Source organism: Lissotriton helveticus, chromosome 10 (genome assembly GCF_964261635.1).
Source record: "Lissotriton helveticus chromosome 10, aLisHel1.1, whole genome shotgun sequence".
Classification (NCBI taxonomy): Eukaryota; Metazoa; Chordata; class Amphibia; order Caudata; family Salamandridae; genus Lissotriton; species Lissotriton helveticus.
Window position 1 is genome coordinate 62,664,367 of NC_136071.1, and position 25,970 is coordinate 62,690,336.

The 25,970-nt window shown below is 44.3% G+C and overlaps 1 protein-coding gene across 1 annotated transcript in view; it reads left to right on the plus strand.

Annotated features, from left to right (window-relative positions):
- The first annotated feature begins 1,295 nt into the window (after nt 1-1,295).
- Nucleotides 1,296-25,970, plus strand: part of LOC144783904 (extracellular calcium-sensing receptor-like) — a 149,597-nt gene continuing 124,922 nt past the window's right edge. The window contains exons 1-2 of the mRNA XM_078662644.1: nt 1,296-1,429; nt 21,282-21,573. Of these exons, the coding sequence (XP_078518770.1) occupies nt 1,296-1,429; nt 21,282-21,573 (426 nt within the window). The remainder of the gene's footprint in view (nt 1,430-21,281; nt 21,574-25,970) is intronic.

Genomic DNA, 25,970 nt, shown 5'->3' on the forward strand with positions numbered 1-25,970 from the left:
TTGGGACGGGCTTTGTTCTGCTCTGTTTCCTTTGCCTAAGGCTCCCAGCTGGACTTATTACGAGATGGCGCAGCAGAGGCCTAGGGCACACACCATCGCCCTGCGCAAAGGCTGAGTCAAGTTGCTTCCTTCCAAATTGCACTATAAGTTATTTTAACAGGGCGACTCCAGTACATTACACAGCTGTATCCTTCATTTTGCTTCTTATGATGCAGTGGAGCTGGTCCAGTTTTTCCTATACAATTTGACTAACAGACAATTTAACCTATTGGCATGCATTGCGCCCCTGTGCTGGACTACAGAGCTGTTATCTTTTCATTTGTGGATTGTATGATGCAAATTCTAAAAAAACATTTTTGACAAAAGTAGGCACTTAAATGTAATACGGCAACCCAGTGTCCTCTTATGGGAGAGGTAGGCCTATATAGTAGTGAAAAATGTATTTCGCATTTTTTCACTACCAGTACAAGTAAAACAAAAAAACACTTGCCCTATCTTTTAAATGTAATGCATCCCACCCTGTGAGCTGTTTACGGCCTGCCGTAGGGGTGTCATATATTTTTTAAAAGGAAGGTATAACCTTGGCAACAGGATTATTTTGTCAGGTTAAATTGGCAGTTTAAAACTGCACACAGGCTGCAATGGAAGGCTTGAGCCATGTTTTAAAGTGCCACTTTAGTGGGTGGCACAATAAGTGCCGCAGGCCTACTAGTAGCATTTAATGTACAGGCCATGGGTACAAGTACTACCACTTTACTAGGGACTTATCAGTAAATTAATGTGCCAATAGGGTGTATGAAAATATTACCATGTTTGAAGGAGAGAGCACAGGCACTGTAGTACTTTTAGCAGTGGTAAACACGAGGAGTGAAGGAAAAACGTTTGTAGATGTCCCTCCAGAGAGTGTTAAGTCCAACACAGAGGTATGCAGAGGTTACTACCACTAGAGAGAAACTGGTGGAAACAGTACAACAAATCCCAGAGCAGGCTCAATTTGAATTCACTTCTTGAAAGTTGATCTTGGTAATGTGGTCACAAATGCCTTTTGTGCTCATTTTTACAACACGCGTTCTGTCGTGCATACCTCCTTAACTGCTTGTGCTGTTGATGAATATGTGATTAGGAATAATGAACCATTGCACAATGACTCCAGTTTTTCTTTTCTAGCCCCACTTTCATCTTCATGCAGTGAACACCAAGTACTGCACCTTGGAATGTTTCTGGCACACCTGATGATGCTGGCACTTTTGTTGTCAGACACTTTTGGAGGTGAACACTCAAAACCTCACTGCAGGATGTCCAAACGAAGCACAGACATGTATTCGAAGGAGGGAGATGTGATATTGGGAATTCTAGCTGCTGTTCACCTGGATACTATTTACCCTCCAACCACATTTGCTGAGCCCCCTCCTCCTAGACGCTGTGAAAGGTAACTATATCTCTTTTCTTCTTTCCTAAGAACATTGAATGTTATGTTATGTCCAACATTAAAGAGTGCATCTACCACTCGACGGTCTCCTGGCACTATAGGAGAAGAGAGCTAAATAAAAAGAAAAAATGTGACTAGTGAGATTGATAGGTAACATATATGTTGCTTCAGACACTTGTCCATAACACCAATACACAGTTACAAAATTCATTAGCATACCAATTTTCAATTCAGGGTATATGTATCTTGGTGCCAGGTGTACAACAGTTTTTAGCTGTTGCAAATGAAAAATCGTGCGTTTGCGACCAGGAAAGAGGGTTGTAGCATGTACAAACCCAATTTTGAGAGTCAGTAACCTATTACCAACTCCCAAAATAGGGTTTGCGAGTTCCTTTTAGGAAAGGGCATGCCAAGGGCGTCCCTTCCTAATAGCCAGTCACAGGGGAATTTATGATTGTTTTGCAACCACAAATGTGGTTGCAAAACAATCTCAGTTACCACCTGCTTCGGGTAGGTGGTAAGCCAGTTATTTTATTTATTTATTGCGTGATTTTAAAAAACCCATTGCAAATACAAAACTTAAAAAAAAATATATATATATATATATATAAAATAAAAATTAAAAAAAAGATGTCAAGATTTCATTTAAAATGTAATAATTCGTAAAAACCAGCAATAACATCATAAAACCAGTAGGGGTAGCAATAACAGGTGAAGCTTATGTAACATTATGCCAATGGGGAATCGGATGCTGTCAGCGCCTCACTGAGTTTTTTAACAGCACGCTCCATGAATTTAACTAGGGCACAGTTTAATTTAGTGTTCCTAGGATCAATGCAGGCCAGGACTGCTGCTCTACAGCTTCTGATCATTTTTATGTTCCAAAGAGGCTTGTTTGGTACTCATTTTCGCTAGCCTTTTGAATTCCGTTTGACTAGCGTGCAAGTTCCAGAGGTCATTTAGGCATAGGGTTGTTAGACCTTTTGACCAGTAGTCGTGTCCTGCTCGCCATGAGTTATTGTCAATACTGGCCCACAGGTGGTTCCCTAGACTTCCCTCCTTTGATAGCCTCAATTTGTGACAGCACACTAGAAAGTACATTGCTCTAGCCAGTGATTGCTTGCAGATGCCTCGTTCCAACCTAATTTGTGCCGGTGATGGATGGGTTGGTAATTTAAACACTGATCTATAGATCTTAGAAATGATTGTGTCCAGTTGGCAACTGTCCAATCCTCTTAGAGCTACACTACCGTAGGTTAGGGTGGGAATAATTTTTGCCTGAGCAGCCTGTAGTGTAGGTGCAAGAGTTGGGCTTTGCATCTTCTTTTGAATTAATCCAATTGCAAACGCAAGTGCCCCACCCTTCCTTTTTTGTTCTTCAAGATGGGATTTGTATTTTTCATTATTGTTAAAAGTGACTCCGAGGTACCTCTGGCAGTTTGATTCGGCGATGGTTTCATTATTCAAGGTCCAGCACTGTTTCTTGGCTTTCCTTGGATGAATTGCTAGGATTTTTGTCTTCCTGTTGTTAATTTGAAGTTTGTTATTGTTTGAATATTCCAAGATAGCATCCAGGAGCCTTTGCATTTCGATCTTTGTTTTAGTTAGCAGGACCACGTCATCGGCGTAAAGTAGATTTGTCAACAAAAGACCAGATAGTTTGGGAGCATGGGAATTGACCTTATTGAGGACTTCGGGCAGGTCGGCTAGAAATAGATTAAAAAGTGTCGGGGGCCAAGACGCAGCCCTGTTTGAGGCCTCTTTTCATCAGAATAGGGCGAGATAGTCTTGAGCCATCCCCGATCTTAATCTTGACCCATGTGTCCTGGTGTAAAAGTTGTATAGCTCTTAGGAGGTCCCCTGGAATGTTAAGTCTAGCCAACTTCTGCCAAAGTTTACTTCTGTTAACGTTATCGAAGGCCACTTGAAAGTCAATGAATCCCATATAAAGTGGACAAGAACGGAACTTCGCTTGGTCAATCAGGCAAGAGAGGGTCATAAGATTGACGGTGGTCCCAGTGTTTTTTCTGAAGCCTGTTTGGTTCGGAGGAATTATCGAGTTGTCATCCGCCCATGCCCTAAGTGCGTTAAGCAACACTCCCGCAAAATACTTTGCTTCATTGTCAATGAGTGCGATGAGGCGATAGTTCCCTTGGGATTTTTTATCCCCTCCTTTGAAGATCGGTGCGAGGATTGATCCTCGCCAGGAGGGCGATGTGATGTTATTTTGCAGGCTTGAAGTGAAAAGGGTGCTTAGGTTCGCAGCCCAAAAGGTTGCTTCTTCCTTGAATAAAGCTTGAGGAATTCCGCCTGGGCCAGGAGCACCATCCTTCCGTCCCTTTTTTTATCATTTTTTCTATTTCGTCCTTCTGGACTGTTATGGAATTAGCCCTGCTTTTAGTCGATACTTGCTCTTTTGTTAGTGCTGTTTTGTGATCTGCATAGGGACATTACTTTTTTGGGGAGTTTACAGTATTTAGAAGTGATGCCCGGACACTCTCTTTTTGCGTTGCTTTGGCCGAGGAGGGTGGACTTAGGTGGGTAATCGCTTCTTGATCGTTGAAGTGAGAATAGAGAAAGTCGACCCACTCTGTCTCAAGCATGCACGAGGAGGCAATTTTAGGTGCGCGCCCAGAAACGCTATTGATTGTTCCCCAGAACGTAGCAGAATTGTGTGTTTTTATGTCGTACTGCAGTTTGGACCAGAAAGAATTCCATTGGCGTATTCGTAGCTCACGTTTCGCTTTCTTATGATGGCTTCGGGCCTCTCTCTCAATTTTGTTAATTTAATGGGGTCTGTTAGGTCCATTTTTAAGGCCCGCCATGCCCGATTCATAGTTCTTGTTGCTGATTGTATCTCTGGATTCCATCGGGATGTATGTTTTTGTCCGGTTTGGATTGTGAGCGTTATTGGTTTCGCAAATCTGTCAATGAGTTCGGTTGCAAATATTGACCTGTTGATGATTATATTTTCTGGGCTCCTGCTTTGGCGGTCAAATATTAGTTTGGCCTCTGTTGATACTAATTGAAGATTCTTGGGGGAGCATTTGATTCGTTTGAGGTTGATTGTAATACTCTCGGATGGCAAAGCCCTTTCTTCTTCATGTTGCTTGTGACCGGTCCACAGCATAATTTCTAGGGGACAATGGTAACTTTCCGTTCTGTTTCCAAGACAATAAGCTGCTATTTGATGGAACAATGAGAGGCTAACAAAGGTATAGTCAATTAGTGAAGTGCCTTTTTTCGATAGATAGGAAAATCGAGGAGGCTTGGCGCAGGAAAAACGCCCGTTTAACGCTCTAAGACCGAGGTTTTCAAGGTTGCCTTGTAGAGAGCTTCCATAGGGATCGATCTTGTGCCGTCCAGGCCGATCCTGCGGTGGTATCACCCAGATGCTGTCCTGTGATTTGGTGACCTCATTTTTTTGGAGGTCTGACATTAACCACATGTTAAAGTCACCAGTGAATAGAATTTCTGAATTTAAAGGGCCTGTTTGCACTCTCACTACTGACACTGTGGCTTCTTCTACAAAGGATTTCCTTGATGCTGTATTTGGACGGACGTAGGCGTTCATTAAGATTAGTCTCCGACTTTGGCCATTGCTCGAAGCGTGTGAGATTCCCACACACTGGAGACTATATGATGAGCCCGAGAGGTCCCAGGAGGTGACTGCATTTTTTGTTGATATGTAGACTGCATGGCCGCCACTCCCTCTTCCTGGACGATTACGTTTGTTAGCTGGAATGTGATGAATTTTGAAGCCTTCTAGGTGCTGCGGTGCCATAAGCCAAGTCTCTTGTAGTAACAGTATATCAAAACCTTGGAAGTACGAAATTGTGGCGTCGTCCTCAAGTTTACTTGTTAGACCGTTAATGGTCCATGAACAGATTTTCAAAGGAGTCGTGACTTTGCGGTCTTCCCTGTTGGACTGTCAACGTAAGAGGCGGGTTGTGTTCAGGGCGCCAGTCAACCATGACCATGTGCCGGCCTCGTCCTGATTCCTGGTTGGTGCGATCCTGTCGTCTCTTACTTTCCTCATTGAGTGGATGGGAGTGGGTGTTTTGTTGCGTGCGCCCCTAAGGACGGAGTATACTGAACCCCTCCCTGCACGACTGTGTTCCTCACCACGGCTTGCCTGTAAGACGTGTGGATAACCCGCTTCCCTGCCCGGTTGAATCAGTATTCCCCATTGCTTGAAGGTGTCGATTGCCCCTAGAATGCTGTTCATTGCCTCAGCGGTGCTCCAGGTGACCTTTGTGGATTCTTTAAATTGACCTTGACACGGGGCAATGAATTCAACCAATATTATATCTTGTGAAGTTATTGTGTTTGACAGGCCTGTCGCTTGAATCAGCTTTAAGATGTTACCCCGATTTAGGATGTCATGGCTACCTTTAGACTTGTATTCAGGATAGAAGATGGTAGAAAGGGCGTCCCCTCTCGGTACTGTGCTGATCGGCCAAGGGATGGCCTCTATTTTATCCACATAGGACGTTTGAGCACCCTTTAACAGGGGGCCCGTGGGAAGGGCCTCGTTTTGCACGGTATCAAGCCTTTCAATATTTACTTGCCCGGAGGCCCATTTAGCACTTGCCGAGCCTGTTGGTTGTTGGCACAGCTAACTGTGCCTACCTGCATTAGCATGGGGCCTCCAGGCTGCGTTGCCTCAAAACTTGTTGTGTGGTTCTCGGCCTTTTCGTTCTGCTTGATAGATATGTTTGGGGGAGCCATGTTGGCAGTTGTTTTATCTTCTTTTGCGCCACTGGGGACACATTTCCCTAGAGGTGACATTAATCATTTCTTTATTGTTGGCGAGCAGGAATTGTCACTCTTCCTACTATCACTATCCTGAATGGATGGTTGATCTTCCGTTGTAATTATTGAATCGGAGGAGTTTTTTGGATCATTATCTCCTAAGGCTCCTGGTCGTCTAAGGGTGTTGAACATCGGATAGAGATTTAAGACTTGTTTGCTCCTGATCATTTTATTGCGACCTTTCCGCTTTCTTTGCCTTTTCACTTTTCCCACTGGTGCACCCTCGTTTTGTTCAATTGGAGAAGGAAGGGTGGAATTTGCTCTGCTGGTGCCCTGGGGAAATTGCTGTTCAATCCTTCCGCAACCATGCACTGCTATCTCTTTGAGTCGTGTGGAGTTGATGCCTACTTCCCCTCTTGGGCTTAAGTTAGAGCCTGTTTGTCCTTGAGGGTCTTCACTTGGATTTCCTGAATCTGCGTCACTACTATTTCCAGGGATGGAGCTAGCTTTTGCTATTTCTTAAGGTCTACTGCAAGCTTTTCCATTATGCCTGGGAGTGAACAAAGTTTCTCCACTATAGGGGTACAGTCACATCCTTGGTGCGGGCGGTCTGTGGCTTCCTGGGCCCGTCTGATCAGGCTGTTTAGAATTGAGATCCTCTCATCGATTTTGACTACGTACACTGCAAGTGTGTTTAATAAGCTGATTTGAATGTTAATTTTGTCATCCTGGTAAGTCATTGCATCTGCTGACTTTTGGAGTATGTCGAGGGCGGTACCCCACGCTTTTTCTTGCGAGGGGACCTCGCTTTTGTCCTGCCTTGGTGATACTGGTGGCTGAGGATGTCCAGGGATTGTGTTCCCATAAGAGTGCAACATTTTTGCCCATTCCGTTGAATCGAAATAGCAAGGCTCTTTCGTGCTTCCCTCTGCGTCCTCTGTGTCCATTGTGATGTCGGTAGGTACAGACTCGGGTTTACTCGCACGATGTTGATCCTGGTCAGATTCCCTTCCTCCAAAGGAAGTGCCAGCTCCTGCCGTCATCAATGCAATTTCAAAGCCCTTAGTAAAGTGAAACACAGATTCACCTTTTTGACTACACGGAATACTGAAGCTAGCTTCAAGAAGCGTTTGGCTGAAGTATTCCAGTTTGCTGGTTTTTTCTTTTCTTCAGCTGGTTCTTCTGCTGGTTCGATATGCAGTGTATGGAGTTGCAGTGTATTGGGTGCCACACTGGAATTGGCGACCCCAGCTGGTGCAGAGTTATGCCGACGCGCTCTCTCTGTTAAGGGAGATTTCCTTGCTGGACTCCCCTTAGCCCCAGTTCTGTCTGCCGTTGACGATTTGGTAGTGGCAGTGACTGACGTGTGACTGTGTTGGGAGGTCCGTGAGGCCCCATTTGTTGCATTGCCCTTGATGATGGACACCAGTGGACTTAGGGGAATTGGGAGACCAGTGATGTTCTTGTTGCTATAGAAGACCGTTTGCCCGACGTCCTTTAGATAATTGAATTTTATGGTTATCTTTGGTTGGTTACCAAAGAATTTGCAGGACGTCGTGTCAGAACACTTCCTGGTGGCTTGAGACTTGCTTTCAATTGTGGTGTCAGAGTCACTCAGCAACAGATTGGGTAACTGCTCGGGGACCAAAATTTCCCTCGCATTTTTGCCTCCGCTTTTCTTTTTTTTTTGGGGAGCCATTGTCCTCACCCTGCCAGATCCTTGGGTAGAGGAGTTGGCCTAACGGCTAGGGCGCTCGACCTCGGACCTGGGGATCTCGGTTCGAGTCTCGGTAACGACGCCAAAACCTCCTGTGATTCTGGGCAAATCACTTAATCTCCCCGTGCCTAAAATGAAAGTAACTTGAAACGTAACATGTAACGTAACTGGAAAAATATGTAAAGAGCTCTGATACCTGATTCGGTTCGGGTCTAGTTCGCGCTATATAAAACTCTGCAAAAAAAAAAAAAAGATCTCATCGCTGGCAGACAAGTCAGGCAAGGAACGGAAGCGGACAGGTAGGCACACAAGTCTCCCACTGGACTGCTAAACCACTACCCTCGCTTCAGCTGCAAATCACGCCAACTGCCACTGGCCACCAATCGCTAGGCGCAAGTCACGGACACAGGACCCAGAATCCTGCCCACACTCACGCTCAGACTCCACAAGCTCATGCGCCTCACCACTGCCGCTCCTCTCCTCTCCTCACCACCGGCAACCACCAGCACCTCACAGTGCACAACCAGAGCAGGAGGGGGGTGGCGGTAAGTCAGACCCGGGCGTGCAGCTTAGTTCTGACACAGTTTAAATGGTGAGGGAGGAAGTTTTGTACATCTTGTACCCGGTGGCTGGGAAGCAGGATTTCAGGTTAGCAGGCTAGCAAGTGGACACAAGTGGGCACAGGTAGACAGGTAAATGACGCCCGAGCTCGCGGCTCGCGGCTAGCCCCAAACACTGCCCTCCTACCTCTTCAGGTGTGTTTAGGGCGGAGCGCGGCCCCTGAAACGATCGGACACGTCCGTCCTTCCTCCAGCAGCACCTCCAGCAGCTCGGTCCGGCTGCGCACCGCGGCACGTAGCGATGCCCGTTGCACTTCAAGTGCTGTGCTCTGCTATTCGGCTGCCCACCGCACCAAGTTCACCTCCGGTCCCCAGACCACAGTCCACACAGTGGGCCCCCTCACACAGTCGCCCCTGCAGTACTTCCACGTTCCAGTATCGGCGGGGGGTGGCAATGAGCAGCACAGCACAGCACAGCACAGCAGCGACGGCAGCGACAACGCTCGTCCAGCACAGCCTCAGGAACTGCTCCACAGCGCTCAAACCGGAAGTCTGGTAGCAGATCTACTCATCTACTTGACAGAGCATAGGCAAGTGAAAGTGGAATCCAGTTGCAAACAGGATGGGGTCCCCAAGGGACCACTTACCCTTTGTGTTTGGCAGCAAAATATTTTTTAAGAGCAGGCAGGGGTCCCCCAGACCTCTGCCTGCCCTTAAAAAATGAAAAGAAAACGTTCCATGTTTTTCTTTTAAATACATAATATTTTCCTTTAAGGAAAACGGGCTGCATTTGAGAAAAATAAGTTGCTTTATTTAAAAAGCAAACACGGACATAGTAGTCTGCTGTCCCCAGCAGGCCATCATCCCTGTATTATTTCCCATTCCCAATGGGTCGCAAATTGCGACCTGCCTCATGAAATTGCTGCGGCAGGTCACTTGCGACCCCATTGGGAGTCACTAAATGTGTCTGAGACACATTAGTATACTCTGATTTGTGAGTCGCAAAAATTGCACTTTGTCACCCGCAAAAATGGAATGGTCATACATCTGGCCCTAAATTCTCCACAGATCATAATACATTTTCCAAACCAACTGTAACATCTTGAAATCGCAGATTTAATAAAATGTACACCATATTTTAAGGAAAAAAGTTGAAAAAAATTGAGATGCATGCTAAAAATTGGGGGCAATCAACTAATACGTAGACAATGGTACACTTCATCTTTAAAGGGCATATACAAAAGCCTCCCGTTTCATTAACTGTTATAGCCAGACATGAAGCCCAAATTAGAGGGTTCCATCCTAATTTATATTTAAAAATTTGATGATGAAGAAATGAGTCTGGCAAATCGAAACGGGATTGAATCACATCACGATTCCCCATATCAATTCACATGGACAGTATTAAAACACCTTTTTTATGTGCAAATCGGCCGAACTCCCAAAAGACCCTGAAGACAAAAAGTACTCTTGATGGTCTTTGTGTGCTTCAAAATAACCTGTGTTCATTTTTGCTTGCTACTTTGTCCTTCAAGCCAGCAAATCTGGCATAACTTATTTACACTGCAATCTAATGAGAGTTTATGCATGTATTTTAACTTCCTCTACTCTCATGTTATTTGGAAAACAGCTCTAATAAGACCCTCTATTCCCAAAAACTAACCTTACCTTTTTCCATTTTTCCCTTTAAATGGTCTGTCATACAATCCTCTTCTTTTGGAGACACTTTAGACTGCGCAGTCTAATATACAAAGGTCATCAGCATACATTAGGCAAAGTATGTGGGTTCTTCCCATTTTTGATGAAAAAGAATTTGAGGTATTTAAAGTACATATTTGTAAAGAAAAGAATGAGGGTTAGAACATACCGTTGGCACAGTCCATTGCCTTTATAAGTCTTTTCAGTGAGACGCCCAGAAGGGTACATTTCAACTCGAGTCCAATTCAATGTATGCAGTGCTTGAAATAAATTTAGTAAACCCCTCTGTATTTTCCAGGATAACAGTTTACCCTGTAGACTCCCTCTATTTCTGCTTTATTTCAATGGGGTCTTTATAATTGCACACAAGGAAGACCAATGATCAATAGGGGAACACGTCTCTGTTCTTGGGGCAAAAGCTTACTTCCCATAACCCAATCGGTTTCAGAAAATATCTTCACATAAATATCTAAAAGGTTGATTAGCCTATTATTTGCAAGGGATCTCCATCACCTTTCCTTAATAATGGTTTTATTAGAAAACCCCTCCAGATTTCAGGGATATTACCCGTTTCTGATGTCCACTGAAATAAAATCTTACGGTTTACTGCTTGCCAATTAATATTAGTCTTATTAGAGGTTACTGGAACATTATCAGGTCCAGCACTCAACTTAAAAGCTGATAGTGTTTCTTGTATTTGAGAATAAAGTGATTATAACTTTATCTATTATATAGGCCTATTTTTTGTGCATGTAATGAGGGAACACCATATAAAGTGTGTACATGTAAAACCCATCTTCTTCTGCTACCCTATGGGATGGTGCTGCTCCACATACATCAAATACGTTACTTACCAATCCCCAAATATTTTTCCGGACCAATGACTGTATCACTTTCTTGGATCTGGCCTTCTATGCAGGATCACCCCCCAAACATTTTGCTTTCACCCCTCCTGTTTTCTGGATTTGTATTGTTGGTTTCAGGACTCTGTGAACTTTACCACTGCTAACCAGCGCTAACATGTGTTTGCTCTCTACCTAAAGCATAGTAAAGTTAATCTACCCATATTTTGCACATTTAATTTTCTTGCAAGTTCTTAGTATGTGGTACTTCATATTACCAGTGTCAGGTCAAAAGATCCTCAGAAACAGTATTTTCCAAAGCCCACCTTCCAGCAGCTCCGACTCCGGTTGGAATTTCCATAGTGTGAGTGTAGCTGGTCAAAGGGAAGGGAAATTAGGAATCGGACTGCTGAGAAGGAGACCTGCAAGAAAAGAGTTACACCGAAGACTTCAACACTACTATAACTGGACTCTTTCTAAAACACTAGTGTCACCGGAACATACCTATGGCACTGCTAATGACATGATCCATTGAACTAATGCCATGAACAGTTATCAATACCAGCAATACATAAGAAATGCGTTACTTACCTGTAACTGCAGTTATCCAGTATTAGTGTCTTTCATAGATTCACATGCCTGAATCATTCCCCGTCGTCGAGACGGGAGCCTCCGGTATATAAAAAAGTAATGTCCTAGAGACATACATAGAAAAGAATAGGCCCAAAGGTCTCACCTTAGTAGCCTATCCACGTCCTTTTGCAGGAAGGACCAAACAGAGCAGGCCCCAAGGGTCCCACCTTGGTGGCCTATCTGGGTCCTTTTGTAAAAAAGGACCAAATAAAGTAAAACAGCCAATCAGCTACTACCTCCTTCTAGAACCTTCCTGCCAGGAGCCCAAGTCTCTCAGATTTTCGTACGCACCAAGCTAGTTAGGCGTAAACTCATTAGAGAGAAAGGTGAGCCCTGCCAGGGGAGGCGGGAGGGTGCATGTGAATCTATGAAAGACACTAATACTGGATAACTGCAGTTACAGGTAAGTAACGCATTTCTCATCCAGTATTTGGGTGTCTTTCATAGATTCACATGCCTGAATCAGAGTAGCGAGCAATACATTATGCACATTCTGTATGAACATCAGGTACGAGCATGTAGATAATACATATCACATGACTATAAATCACAGAATGCAATGGCATATAAATACAACAGGAGAATGTGCATACCCGTAAAGGATGGAGGGATGTAGTAGGGCTCACCTCACTGGAATAGATGGCGAAGCACTGCTCGACCCACTGCTGCATCCTTCATCAGCTCAGTATCCAGGCAGTAGTGCCTGGTGAAGGTGTGCGGGGACTTCCATGTCGCCGCTCTGCAGATGTCCAAGATCGGCACTCCAGCGAACAGCGCCGCAGACGTGGACATGGCTCTAGTCGAATGAGCTTTGACTCGTGAGTCTAAAGGCCGTCCGGCCTTGTCGTGACAAAAGGTGATCGCAGAAGAGATCCATCTTGAAATGCTCTGCTTTGTCAGTGGCATGCCCAGTCTTGGTCTACTGAAGGCAATAAAGAGCTGGGATGACTTCCGAAAGTGTTGTGTCTTATCGATGTAGAATTTAAGACATCTCTTTAGATCTAGAGAATGTAGAGGTCTTTCGGCTGCCGTGGTGGGATTCGGAAAGAACGATCTAAGCACCACTGGTTCATTAAAATGGAAGTCCGAGGGGACTTTTGGAATGAAGCGAGGGTTAGTCCTAAGAATGACTCTGTCCTCTCTGAATTGAAGAAAAGGATCCTGAATGGATAGAGCCTGCAATTCGCTGACCCTTCTGGCAGAGGTTAGTGCCAGGAGGAGGGCCGTTTTCCAAGAGAGGAACTTGATCTCTGCCTTATGGATGGGTTCGAAGGGATGCTTCATTAGTTGATGAAGAACCACATTGAGGTGCCACGATGGAGGAATAGGTCTCGGTCGTGGAAAGGACCTGAATAGAACTTTTAGGAATTGTTTGATGAGTCTGTCCGCCCACAAAGATGGGCCTGTAGCCGTCCTTGTGAACCTTGAAATCGCCGCTAGATGCACTTTGATGGATGAATGCGCAAGGCCTGATTGCGCAAGATGTAACAAGTATGGTAGCAGCTGCTGTGGAGTGGCATGGAAGGGGTGCAAACCATGATCCACACACCAGGAACAGAATCGCTTCCATTTTAGTGAGTAGGTTTTGTTAGTGCTGACAGCTCTAGCTTTCGCAAGGACATCACTGCAATCCTGCGGGATGTTCAGGTGGCTGAATTCGCGGTATTCAGGAGCCAGGCTGACAACTTCAGAGAGCTCAGGTTCGGGTGGAGAACCTGCCCTTGAGACATCGTGATCAGGGTCGGAAACTGCTGCAGGCGAAGAGGGGGTCGGGCAGAGAGGCGATGAAGCTCCGTGAACCAGTGCTGCCTCGGCCAGGACGGAGCAATGAGGATCAGAGTGCAGGGTTCCGATTTCATCTTCCTGAGAACCCTGGGTATCAGTGGGAATGGCGGAAAGGCGTACGCAAAGACGTTGCGCCATGCGATGGAAAATGCATTCCCGAGGGTTCCTGAGTGGTGATGCCTGCTTGCGAAGCTTGGGCATTTGGTGTTCTCTCTGGTGGCAAAGAGGTCTATGTTCGGGGTGCCCCACTCCTTGAAGATACTGTTCAGCACCTCTATGTCCAGTTCCCATTCGTGGGAAGGAGACTTCTCCCTGCTCAGTGCGTCCGCCAAGACGTTGTCCTTGCCCGGGACGTACTCCGCTTTCAACTCTATTCCATGTTCCAGAAGCCAGTTCCAGATTCTTTGCGATTCTCGTGATAACGAGATCGAACGTGTCCTCCCCTGTTTGTTCAGGTAGTGCATCGTCGTGGTGTTGTCTGTCCTGACGAGCTCTGGGGAGTGACGAATGCGCGGAAGAAACGCATGTAGAGCTAGGAAGACCGCTCGTAACTCCAACAGATTGATATGGAGCTTGGTTTCCTGTGTCGTCCATTTGCCGTTGATCTGGAGTTCCTGGAGGACTGCCCCCAGCCTTCCAGGGATGCATCCGTAGTTATTACGTGCGGCTCTGCTGGGAGCAGGAACGGCAGACCCTTTGACAGATGGTGGAGAGATGTCCACCATTGCAAATGGTTGATAATGGGTCGAGTGACTTTGATGCGGTCCTCGAAAGAACCTGTGGCTTGGGTCCATTGCTTTGTCAGTGCCTCTTGAAGTGGACGTATTTTCAGGCGGCAGTGTGGAATGAGCAGGATGCATGAAGACATCATGCCCAGAAGGGACTTGAACTTGCGGACCGGAAGAGTCTTCCTCAAAGCCACTTCCTTGGCTAAGGAGATGAGTTTGATTTTTCTCTCCTGAGAGGGGAAAGCCTTGACACGCTCCGTGTCTAGAGTCGCTCCAAGGAATGTAATGACCTTTGTGGGTTCCAGAGTCGATTTCGCGGTGTTGAGGGTCAGTCCTAGGCGGTGGAAAATATCCAGACAGGCGCTGGAGGATGAGGCAGCGGCGGCCGCTGTCGGTGCCTTCACCAACCAGTCGTCCAGGTATGGAAACACCTGGTGGCCTTGCTGACGAAGAAATGCTGCCACTGGAGATAGGCATTTGGTAAATATCCTCGGGCCGATTTGAGGCCAAATGGAAGGACACGAAATTGGTAGTGCTGTCCTGCCACCGCAAACCTGAGGAACTTCCTGTGCCCTTTGAGAATAGGTATATGGTAATAGGCATCCTGAAGGTCTAAGGATGTCATGTAGTCCCCTTTCTCCAGAAGACCAAGGATTTCTTGCAGAGTCACCATACGAAACGATTGTTTCTTTAGGAACACGTTGAGTGCCCTGAGGTCCAGGATAGGTCGCCATTTCTTTCCTTTTTGGTGGATTAGGAAGAAGTGAGAATAGAAACCTTGATTCTCGTGGGCCCTTGGAACTCTCTCTATCGCTCCCTTCTGCAACATGGAAGCTATTTCCTGAAGAAGTAATCGTAGGTGCCTGTGTGATCGTTGGCACGGTGGCGTTGTTGGGGGGATAGAGGTGAATTCTAGGGAATGTCCAAATCGAATGAGTTGGAGTACCCACCGATCTGTTGTTATAGATTGCCAATTTTGATGGAAGTATTTTAGTTTCCCTCCAAGTCTTAAAGAATGTGATGGTGGAGGGGCTAGCCAGGGAGACAAGTCATTGTCTATTGCCAGCAGGTCGTTTTTGGCCCTTTCCTCGGTAATTGGATTTGCCGTAGGAAGGCTGTCGTCCCTGTGGAGGTTGTCGCTGTTGAAACTGCGGCTTGGACTGGGAATATGAGTACGAAGACCGATTCTGATAGGAACCTTTGTATGCAGGTTGGCCTCTTCCCCTGTTGCCACGAAAGGACTGGGTCCGAAACTGTGGAGTACCCAGGGCTTTGGCTGTATCTGTGTCCTTTTTGATGGAGGTAAGGGCCGCGTCAATCTGTTCACCAAACAGATGCTGGCCATCGTAAGGCATATCTAATATCCTGGTCTGCACCTCCTGGCGGAAAGTGGTGGCCTTGAGCCAACCCTGTCTCCTTAGGACTGCAGCCCCTGCCAGTTGCCGGAAACCAGTCATGGCGGCATCAATGGCACAATCTATGAGCTCTGAGGCAGATGTCTGTCCTTCCAAAAGAAGTGAATGTGCCTCCTCTCGGACATCCTCTGGTAGATTTGAAAGATATGGTGCAATGTCCGCCCAGAGTTGGCGATTGTAACGGCCCAGTAGGGCTATAGAATTAGCCACCTTTACAGTCATGGCCGACGTGGTAGTAAAGCGTTTGCCAACAGCATCCAGTTTTCTGCCCTCCTTGTCAGGTGGCGTCGACAGAGGTGAGGCTGGATTTCGTGAGTTCTTCTGCGCCGCTTGAGTCACCACGGAATCTGGCTTGGGGTGACCTGACAGGCATGCCGGTGCCGATGAGGTGGCCTTGTATTTCTTATCAAGCCTGGGCACCATCACCTGTATAGAGGCAGGTGCTTGCATGATTTGTTTGCCCTGCTTCCAGATATAGTCAATAATGGGAATTGACCTCGAAGTTTTCTTTGTCGGCTCCTTGAAGTCATAAAGGAAACATTCTGTTTCCTGTGTTTCCATAGACATATGGAACCTCTTGGCAGCCCGCTCAATGATGTTGTGGAATCCCCCGATGTCTGCGGGTGGAGATTCCGAGGTTTGTGGATCCGGAGAGGCTGGAGAATGTGCCACATAGTCCTGGTCTGCATCCGGGTCCGACTGGTCGTCATCTACTTCCCCTTCTTCCTGTTCCCTCTCCTCTTCATCAGATGAGGGAGCGTCCTGAATTGGCACCTGTGTTCTTTCAAGGACCAGGGGAGTGGGTCTATGACGAGATGAAGGAGCTGGCGCCTGAGCTGCTGGAAGTACGGGCGCAGAGTGTTTCTCCGGGAACCTTTCTTTGTAATCCTTTATGAGGAATTGTAGGTCCGAGACGATGGATGCGGGAAGACACACCATAGGAGTAACCTGTGTCTGGGATGGAGGTTGGACCTGTTGTTGTAGAAGGGCTTCCTCCTCTTCCGGCTCCTCGTCTGTTGTTTGGCATTTCAGCACTAGGTCTGACGGACTAGTAGCCTGCGTAAAGGAGTCCTCGTCCGACTCTTGACCTTGTAGTAGACAGGCCGGAGGTAGTTGTTGTATCCTACCGGGCGATGTCTGAAGCGGCGTAATAGGCCGTTTAGTAATTTTCACCGTGACATGGCTCACTTGCGGTGGAAAAGCATCCATGGCATGGGACAGGAGTGCAGACTCCTTCCAGGGTCCCGTAGACGTCGACGCTGGAGTCGACTGTGTCGTGGTAGGTGTTTTCGTCGGCGATAATTTTGTCGTCGTCGACGGTGGCTGCGACGACGGCGTCTTCGTAGTCGTCAGTTTCGTCGACGGTAAGGTTCCCGTCGTCGACGGTGTACTCGTCGTCGACGGCTTTCCCACCGTCAACGGGATGATCCTCGTCGACGAGGTAGACTTCGTCGTCGGCGTTGTTTTCGTCGACGGGGTCGTCGGTGTCTTCGACGAGGGTCTCGTCGTCGACGATGATATCTTCGTCGTCGATGGAGTGACCGGGATGGTCGACGGCGTAGGTCTACTCGCCGACGATGAAGGCATCGTTCTCGTCGTCGAGGAGGAAGCCGATGATGCCGTCGTCGTCGACACTGTCGTCGTCGACTTCGAGACAGTTTTCTGTGCTGAATGCACCATCGACGCTATCGTCGTCGTCGTCAGGAGCAGCGGCTGCTTCCTGGGGACAGGCAGGTCCTTGCCAGACACAGATGGCTTGCCCTCTGAGGACTTTTTAGAAGTCTTCATAGGAGGGGTGTCTGTGGGGCTAGGGGAAGAAACCCTTGGCCTCTTCAAGGAAAAATGCGACACTCTAGACACACTCTCACCTTCAGATACCAAGTCATCAGACTTGGTCTTGAGTCTGTTGAGCCACAACAGAAGTCGACCTTCTCGGTCCTTGAGGGTCTTGTTGGAGAAGGTTCGACAAATTTTGCAGTCCTTTGCCTGGTGGTGAGGGTAGAGGCAATATAAACATGTCTCATGTTTATCCTCAACATGAAGTCTTTTCTTGCTGCAGGAGGAACAAGCCCTGAAAAGACCCTTCTTCTGACTATCCGACATAACTGAAGAAAACAATTAAAGTTGTTTTTTGAAGAAAAAAGAGAAATTCCTGAGGAGAACTCAGGTGGAGACTCCCTAGCACAACGTGCGGTAGAAAATCTGAGAGACTTGGGCTCCTGGCAGGAAGGTTCTAGAAGGAGGTAGTAGCTGATTGGCTGTTTTACTTTATTTGGTCCTTTTTTACAAAAGGACCCAGATAGGCCACCAAGGTGGGACCCTTGGGGCCTGCTCTGTTTGGTCCTTCCTGCAAAAGGACGTGGATAGGCTACTAAGGTGAGACCTTTGGGCCTATTCTTTTCTATGTATGTCTCTAGGACATTACTTTTTTATATACCGGAGGCTCCCGTCTCGACGACGGGGAATGATTCAGGCATGTGAATCTATGAAAGACACCCAAATACTGGATAACACTCTAATTTCTCAACAACAATATTGACATATGCCAAAGAATATTGAACATCATACAGTTTTGAATTCAAACCACACTACTTTTTTACATCACACAAGATTGTACCACATTGTAAATAAATTCCACAAGCTAAAGTATGGCTTTCCAAGACTTGGGGGCGTCTTGGGTGAAACACTGGAAATAATATTTGATAAAATTGGTCAGAACTCTCTGTTTTACTGTCACTTTGAGGGTGAAAGCTGGTGAAAAGACACAATTGAATTCCTAAATGACAACACCAAGTTTTCCAAAAGCGGGAAGTAAGCTGGACCCTCTGTCTGAAGTAATAGTTCAAAGAAGTCAATGAAGCTTGATTACATGCTTTATCATCATTTGAGTTATCTGTGGGGAATCCTTGCATGTGATGAAGTGAGCCATCTTGGTCAATCGATCTAGGACCACCATATTAACACTACATTAATTCTAGAAGGAAGTCTCACAGTTAAATCTGCTGAAATATCCCAAACATGCTTGAGAGAGTGGGTAAAGGTAGCAAGAGCCCCCTAGACTTTGATCGATCTACCTTGGCTTGGGTACAAATTTCACAATTAGTTACATATTTAACCACATTGTGGGTCTTTGCGGACCACTAAAAATGTCTTAATACTATTTCCTGAGTCTATGTCCTTCCTGGATGCCCTAACATGGGAGTCTGGTGACACCAATCTTGAGCCCGAGAGCATAAAGGGGGATTAGGTGCATATAGCTTGGACCCTTAAATAGGTAACCCTTCTTAAATGCTTTGATCCAAGATCTATTAAAGAGTGGACCTTTTTGATGTCATCTATGAAGGTGTGTACTACATTGGTGTAGACTCCTATCAAATGAGAGGATTATATAATGTATGAAAGGTCCAGTGATTTCTAGATGCTACCATCTTCATCTCATTGACCCTGATCAGAAAGTCACAATGAATTTGAATTCAGCAAAGAAGAGTGACCATCAGAATTGCCATGGTGTTAAAGCCCTAACATATCTTAAAATCTTAATAATTGTAGATTGAGGTTATCAGTGAACACCATAGTTGAGTATATACTTCCAAGGAGGTAATGTTGCCATTCTTCAAAGACAATGCAAAGTGCCAGAAGCTCTTTTTCATGTAATTGTGTTGTTTTGTTTAGTGGCATTGAATTTCTTAGACAAGTAAACCACAGGACGTAACTGACCTGAATGAACATCTCTCTGCGAGAATATAGCGCCAATTGCTTCATCTGCTTTCACAATGAACAGCCTTTCTATGTCTGGATGAGCTAGAATGGGAGCAGTCGTAAAGGTCTTTTTTAATGTGCAAAATCTTGTTCAGCTACTGGAGTCCTAATTAAGGTCGTATTTGTATGTAGTAGCTTAGTAATCAAAGTTACTGTTGCGGAGAAGTTGTGGATGAACTAGGGATAGATGTCTGCAAACCCCAAATACTTGTGAATTTCCTTTAGATTTTTTGGGGTTGGCCAACATTTTTATTGCTTGTAATTTTACTTTCTATCATCATTTTCCCTTGGGGAGTAGCAGATGAGGGCCAGATGTCTTTCCAGAGAGGAGCCTCTGAACAGGATTTGTTGCTGTGGAGAAGAACATAGCGGGAGCTACTGCAAAGTTAGGCTGGCTTGGCACTCCAACTCAGATGAAGCAATCAGGGCTATATTCTCGCAAAGAGATGTTTATTCAGGGCAGTTACATCCTGTGGCGTACTTGTCTCAGAAATTCAGTGCCATTGAACAAAACAAAGGACCTTTTTTACAAGCCCATTGCGCCGCCGTTACGTCACTTTTAACATGGGGAAAAGTGACTCACCGATGGTGCAAGCGTCTTGTAAATAAGGCCCAAAGAATGGCAACATTACCTCTTTGGAAGTACATACCCTATATCCATCTCAAGGCTCACTTCCTATTTAATGATTTCTTCATCTGATCCTTCCACATATTTTCAGAAGCCCTGATTTTCACCCTTTCCTTTTTTTATGTTTCTCAAATTCTTGATGGCAAATTCTGTTTAAGAAAGTCTTATGAGTTTTCTGAGATTGTCTTGAAGGCAATGTAGTAGGTCTTGCAGGTCTGAAGGAGAAGAAAGTTGATATGCATAAGGGGGGATTCATGAGGTCATATTTATTCAAACTTTCTTTTGCCAATTTATGATGTGCAGGGCAGATTTGATATAAGTGATTGACATTTCAGAGGGAGTGGCATTTAAGGAACTCCAAGGAAGAAGATCTGGCAACTGACTACTCGGCATGGCACTCCAGCAGGGTATATGGCACATGTCACACCTGATAAAGTCTGATACTGTTGAGTTGGGAATTTATCAGGTTCGATAAATTCAGCCTTTCACAACTGGGCTAAATAGTCTGCACAACTTGAAATTCTGAGCCCCGTGCAAACATGAGCTTGCAAATGGGTTTGGAATGTATTGAGACTCCATTGAGACTGTTTTTAGATGGGGGGTTTTGAGACTGTATTTAGATGGGGGGGTTTGGTCTCTTTCAATGCCGTAAGGTGGTATTTCTCACAAGAGTGAGAACTGGTGCTGGATTGTCTCAGATTGTGTTGAGAACTGTGGTTTAACTTTTGTTTTTGGAAGATCGGATATTAGCTTCATTGTTGATAGCCATTCCTGTATCCAAACATGTTTAGTGTTGGCAAAGTGAATTATTTTAAGGTTCCGTTCTAATTGACAAAGGAAAAAAACAACCTGTCTTGGAGAATGACAAGTCACATAATTTTCAGATACATTTGACAGCCATTAGTGTATTCTTGGATTTTGGTTCTGTGATTAAAATGAGTAATCATGGAGATTGAAAATTGAAGTTCAAGAAAATGGGGAGAGGGCAAATCTTGCGGTATTCCAAAAGACACTAGTAGTCACTAATTTCACTGAGTTTGTCTTGCTGATTATGCTGATTGAAGCTATAAAGTGATCAATGAAGTATGATATCTGTAAATCCCATGCTTTGCTGACAGGAAATTTTTTAAGGGCTTGAAAGTCAACCACTTTAGGTTCCTTAGAGAATATATTGCAGAACCTTCTGCATGTTTTTTAACATTGTCTTTTCATCCACTGGGTGTTTTTCTAATATGACCCCCATGACATTGTGAAAGTAAAATATGTGTATAGGACTATGAATCACTGTTGAATTCACTAATGTTTTCTTGAAATATTTATTTCTATGTCCAGGATCAATGCAATATTTTACCAAAGCATCCTTGCCATGAAGTTTGCCATCAATGAAATCAATAGCAGTCCTACACTTCTGCCTAACACCACCTTGGGATTTCAGATCCATGATTCTTGTTTCTCTGAAGTGGGGGCTATTGATGGGACCTTGCAGCAGCTTTCTAATGTAAAGGAGACAATCCCCAACTATAGCTGTCTTTTCCACCCAAAGCTGGCTGGTTTCATCGGAGATGGCCCATCGGCAGAAGCACTTCCTATGGCCAGAATACTGGGAGTTAGCTGGTTTCCCCAGGTACAAAATAATCAAAAGAAGTGCAAAGCCATATTTAGAGATGATGTTAGACATATTCTGAACAGATCCTGTATACCCTGCATGAAATCATAACAAACAATGCAAGATCAGATGATAGGTCAATATCCCGGAGCTATGGAGAATCCAAGGGTAAAGAATTGAATTGAACAAGGGAACATTTTATACCATTTCCAATACCAGATTTCAACTTTGTTTACAGTGATCTGATTTGCTTGTCATTCAGGAACATTTTGTTTTATTGCAGCTACCATTATTCCATTCGTGTGAACCAAACCTACTTGTGAAACCTTTTTTGCAGAAAAATTGTGATGGGATGAGAGAGTTGTGTAGTGTTGCAAAGTATCTTATTTGCAGTTACTAGACTGGATTCCACAGTACAAACAGGTAGCTCTAGGATCAGAAAACATCAGGTTCAGTTACTAGTATGTACCTACATGATACCCACCATAAGTGTGTACTTCCCTGCTCAGCCTCAGGTATTAACCGGCGTAACTAGTAGATAGACACTCTAAGTGACCTAGGAATATTCCATCGAGCATCGCACTCTTAGTGGAGTTGGGATACATACAACACAGGGAAAGCAAAACATAAATCATTGCTTTCCTTTGGAAAAACAACAAACAGGTGACAAGAGCCTAAACAAGGTAAGACTGGGCAAACATGTTGATGTGACTTTGGGACGAAAGCAGAGCACATAGAAACACACTACAGATTCACAGAGATTTATTTCAACATGACTAAACCTTTATTAAGCAAAGTACATCTTAAAACACTACCAATTGCTCCTCAGACTCACAGCCAACCAGCCAGAGGAAACATGGATATGGGTTTCTTTCGACTCTCACTCAGAATAGAAGAGGTCATTTTGTTAATAAATCAATAGAGTCCAGATTTATTAATATTTTGCATCACTCTTTAGATGCAGTCTGAGCAAAAAAAAAATCTGGATTAACTAAGCCACATAAAGCCCGATTTATGTGACTTTGTAAAACAAAAAAGGAACACAAAGCAATACATAGTACTGCCATGCACTACTTTGCGTCGGGGAGGCGTTCTATTTGTGGAGCATGGGGGATCCTGTCCATCGACCCACTGATTTTGATGCCTACCCAGATTTACTAAAGTCAGTGAAACTGGGTTTGCGACAAATGGTTTGCTTACCTATCGGAGGTGTAACAAAGAGAAATATGTTTATTTTTCCTCATTAATTCCTCCTACCATGGGCTCTACATTCTGCAGCACACATCAAAGAGGAATATGCCTCCAAGGGTCGTTTAGGAAGATATCCCTTTCTGCACAATAACATTTCAGCCCATAATGTAAACACCTTAGCACCAAGGCACACGAGTGTCTACATTGGTGTTAGCTGCCTGAAGTGCAACAGCACTATGAGAGAGCTGAAGTGTGTCATATCTTAGTTGATATGGTACATTTCTGCTCTCTCCTTTTCACACACCACAACATAGCAAGTAGCCTTGCTGCATTGCATTGCATGAAAGTTGCTAAATCTGCACCTGGGTGTCTTTCACTTCTCACTCATCCCAGTATGCAACAGGTGTCCTGACGGGAGGAATAAGTAATGGGTGTCTTTCAATATGGTATCTAGTGAATTAGCAGCATGTTTCTTTAAAACCTTACACATCCCATTACAAATGTGTATCTTTTGAATTTAGCAATGGATTTCTTTCAATCCTCAAACGTCCAATTGCAAACAGACATCTTGTGAATCGTACATGCAATGGTCACCAGACGTCATCCTCTCACACACTCACAACACATAGCAGCAGACATACCAGTCATGAACATGTTTATCAAGAGGACAGCAAAAAGTCTCCAAACCAGACCAGTGACAGGAAGACAGCAAGCTATAAGCACCATATCACAACTTGCTCCTCACAGTTGCAATACACTTCAAACCATTGACAAGAATAACATTAAATTACTTGTGTAACACATCTTGCAGTTGCTAGCCTACCAAAACTCTTAAACTAAACTCAAGTTCAAGTTCAAATAACTTTATTCGATTCATATGAATAATAAAATGATGTCATTCATACATAAAATAGTTAAACAAGACTTAAAACTTTCTATACAGCAATAGGGATGTGCACATATATTAATTTGCAGTTTAAAATGTTAAGATAGATTTTTATAGTATTCAACATTTTATCAGTCTATCACAGGTTTACAGAACAAATTTAAAACCTAAAATCACTCGAGGCCCAGTTTCCCTATCACAATTCATATTGTTTCCTAATTAATAAAGCAGTTCTAAAGAAGTTGAGCACAGCACTGCAAATAGCAGCAGTGGACAAAGATCATACAATGGCGAATTTCCTTCAAGATAGGCTTAATTAAGCGTGCCCTTATGTCTTTATATAGCGTGCAAAACAACATAAAGTGCATTGTGCTTTGTAGGGCTAAATTATTGCAGGGACAGGAAGTCAGTCTCTCACACCAACTTGCCTGTTTAGGAAAAGCCACAAGAAAGTGCAATGTGCAAAGACGAAACCTGGTCAAGAGGAAACGTGATTGTGTATGAATAGTAAAAGACAAATAAAATTGCTGATAGCATGATGGCCCGTAAGTTAGTATCTCATCGTCCTGATCGGACATTCTTAATTCATTATTATATGCATTTTTTATAGTTAATTTCATGTTAGATTGTATGCCATCAGGTATATCATAGTAATTTCCCAAGCCAATCCTATTAAAAGTATCTTTGACATAACAGAGCCAGGGAGTAGACAGGGCCTTTTCCAGTCTCATACAATCTCTAATAATTTCCCTGGTGAATGATAACTCCTCCGAAGTCCACACTTTCCCCCATAGAATCAGTGGGGCAATGTTTAATCTATCTTTAACATAGTCCAATCCCACTTCAGAGTTTTAGAATTTTGTGGGAGAACTAATGGGAACCATCAGCAATCCTTTTAAGAATTTAGGGCCAGATGTAGGTGGCTCAATACCGGTCGGTAACGGCCGAAATTACCGAATTTTGGCCGTTACCGACCGGTATTGGGCATTTGGGATGTAGGTGGCCTAAATTGCAAATTCGGTAATTTACTGATTCGGTATTTTAAGGAATCGGTAAATTACCGATTCCTTAAAATACCGAATCGGTAAATTACCGAACTTGCAATGTAGGGAGCACTCAAATGAGTGCTTTTCCCATTTTAGGATTCGTTATTTACCACCAACTATAAGTTGGTGATAAATAAGGAATACCTTTCAACAGTGCCATGTGGCATGCACTATTCAGGGGTGCAACAGGTTGTCAATGTGACACCCTGCCACCCTTGCATGAGTTCCCCCTATTACCGATTCGGTATTTACCGAATTGGTAATATTGAATGGCTTCCCATTCATTCCTATGAGCCTTCAGGCCCATAGGAATGAATAGGAATTACTGAATCGGTAAATACCGATTCTTAATCACCGAATCTTACCGATTCGGTAATTTTTACCGAAAATGTATCTACATCCCATTTACCTATTCTTAAATACCGAATCAGTAAAATTCGGAATTTAAGAATAGGTAAATTGGGATTACCTACATCTGGCCCTTATTTTCCAGAATTTGTATCTGGCTGCTTTTTTGAATACCCCATACTCCTGCCCCATAGGTTGATACTGACAGGCATTTTGATTTATATAGAGTTAGCATTTCTGCCACCGGCTTATGTCCCAGCTTGCACGCACAGCGGAACAGACCCTCTATGATTCTACTGGTGTGTTGAACCCTGAATGCAATCAAATGGTCTCAATTCAGTTTGTTGTTAAAAACATTCCCCAAATATGTGAAATTAGGTACCTTATCAATAACCTTTTCGTTTACCACAAAACTAAACTCAAAACAGATGGAAGGTATGATATGTTGTCCTGAACATACTACACTAAATGCTTGAATCATTACCTATCTTCCAGGTAGAGTGACACTTTCCACTATCTTATAAATGTAAGTATTTCCCATACTGACATACTAGAATTTCAAGACCACTAGTTCTTTAAAAACAAAGGAAAAGCTTGGAGACTGATCTATGCTGCTAAATCCTCAGTCTGAAAAATAATCGTACAACCAGAGTGTAGAAAAGTGGAATATTTTGTGGTGAGGGGGTTAGTCCTCACCATGTAATAATATCATATTACTCTAAAGATGTTCACACTAATAAATCCTTCGCTCAGTCCTGGAAGTGTGGCAAAGAGCAGTCAGACTGTACTAGAAGATATGTTAAGCATTTCAGAGTACCAACATGGAGAATAAGTAATTGGCACTTCTGGATAGAAATCCGACACCAATTTATGAAAATACTGTGTATTTTGAGCTCATTTTAGACACCAAAACAAAAGGAATAAAAAATCAGTGCAATATAATA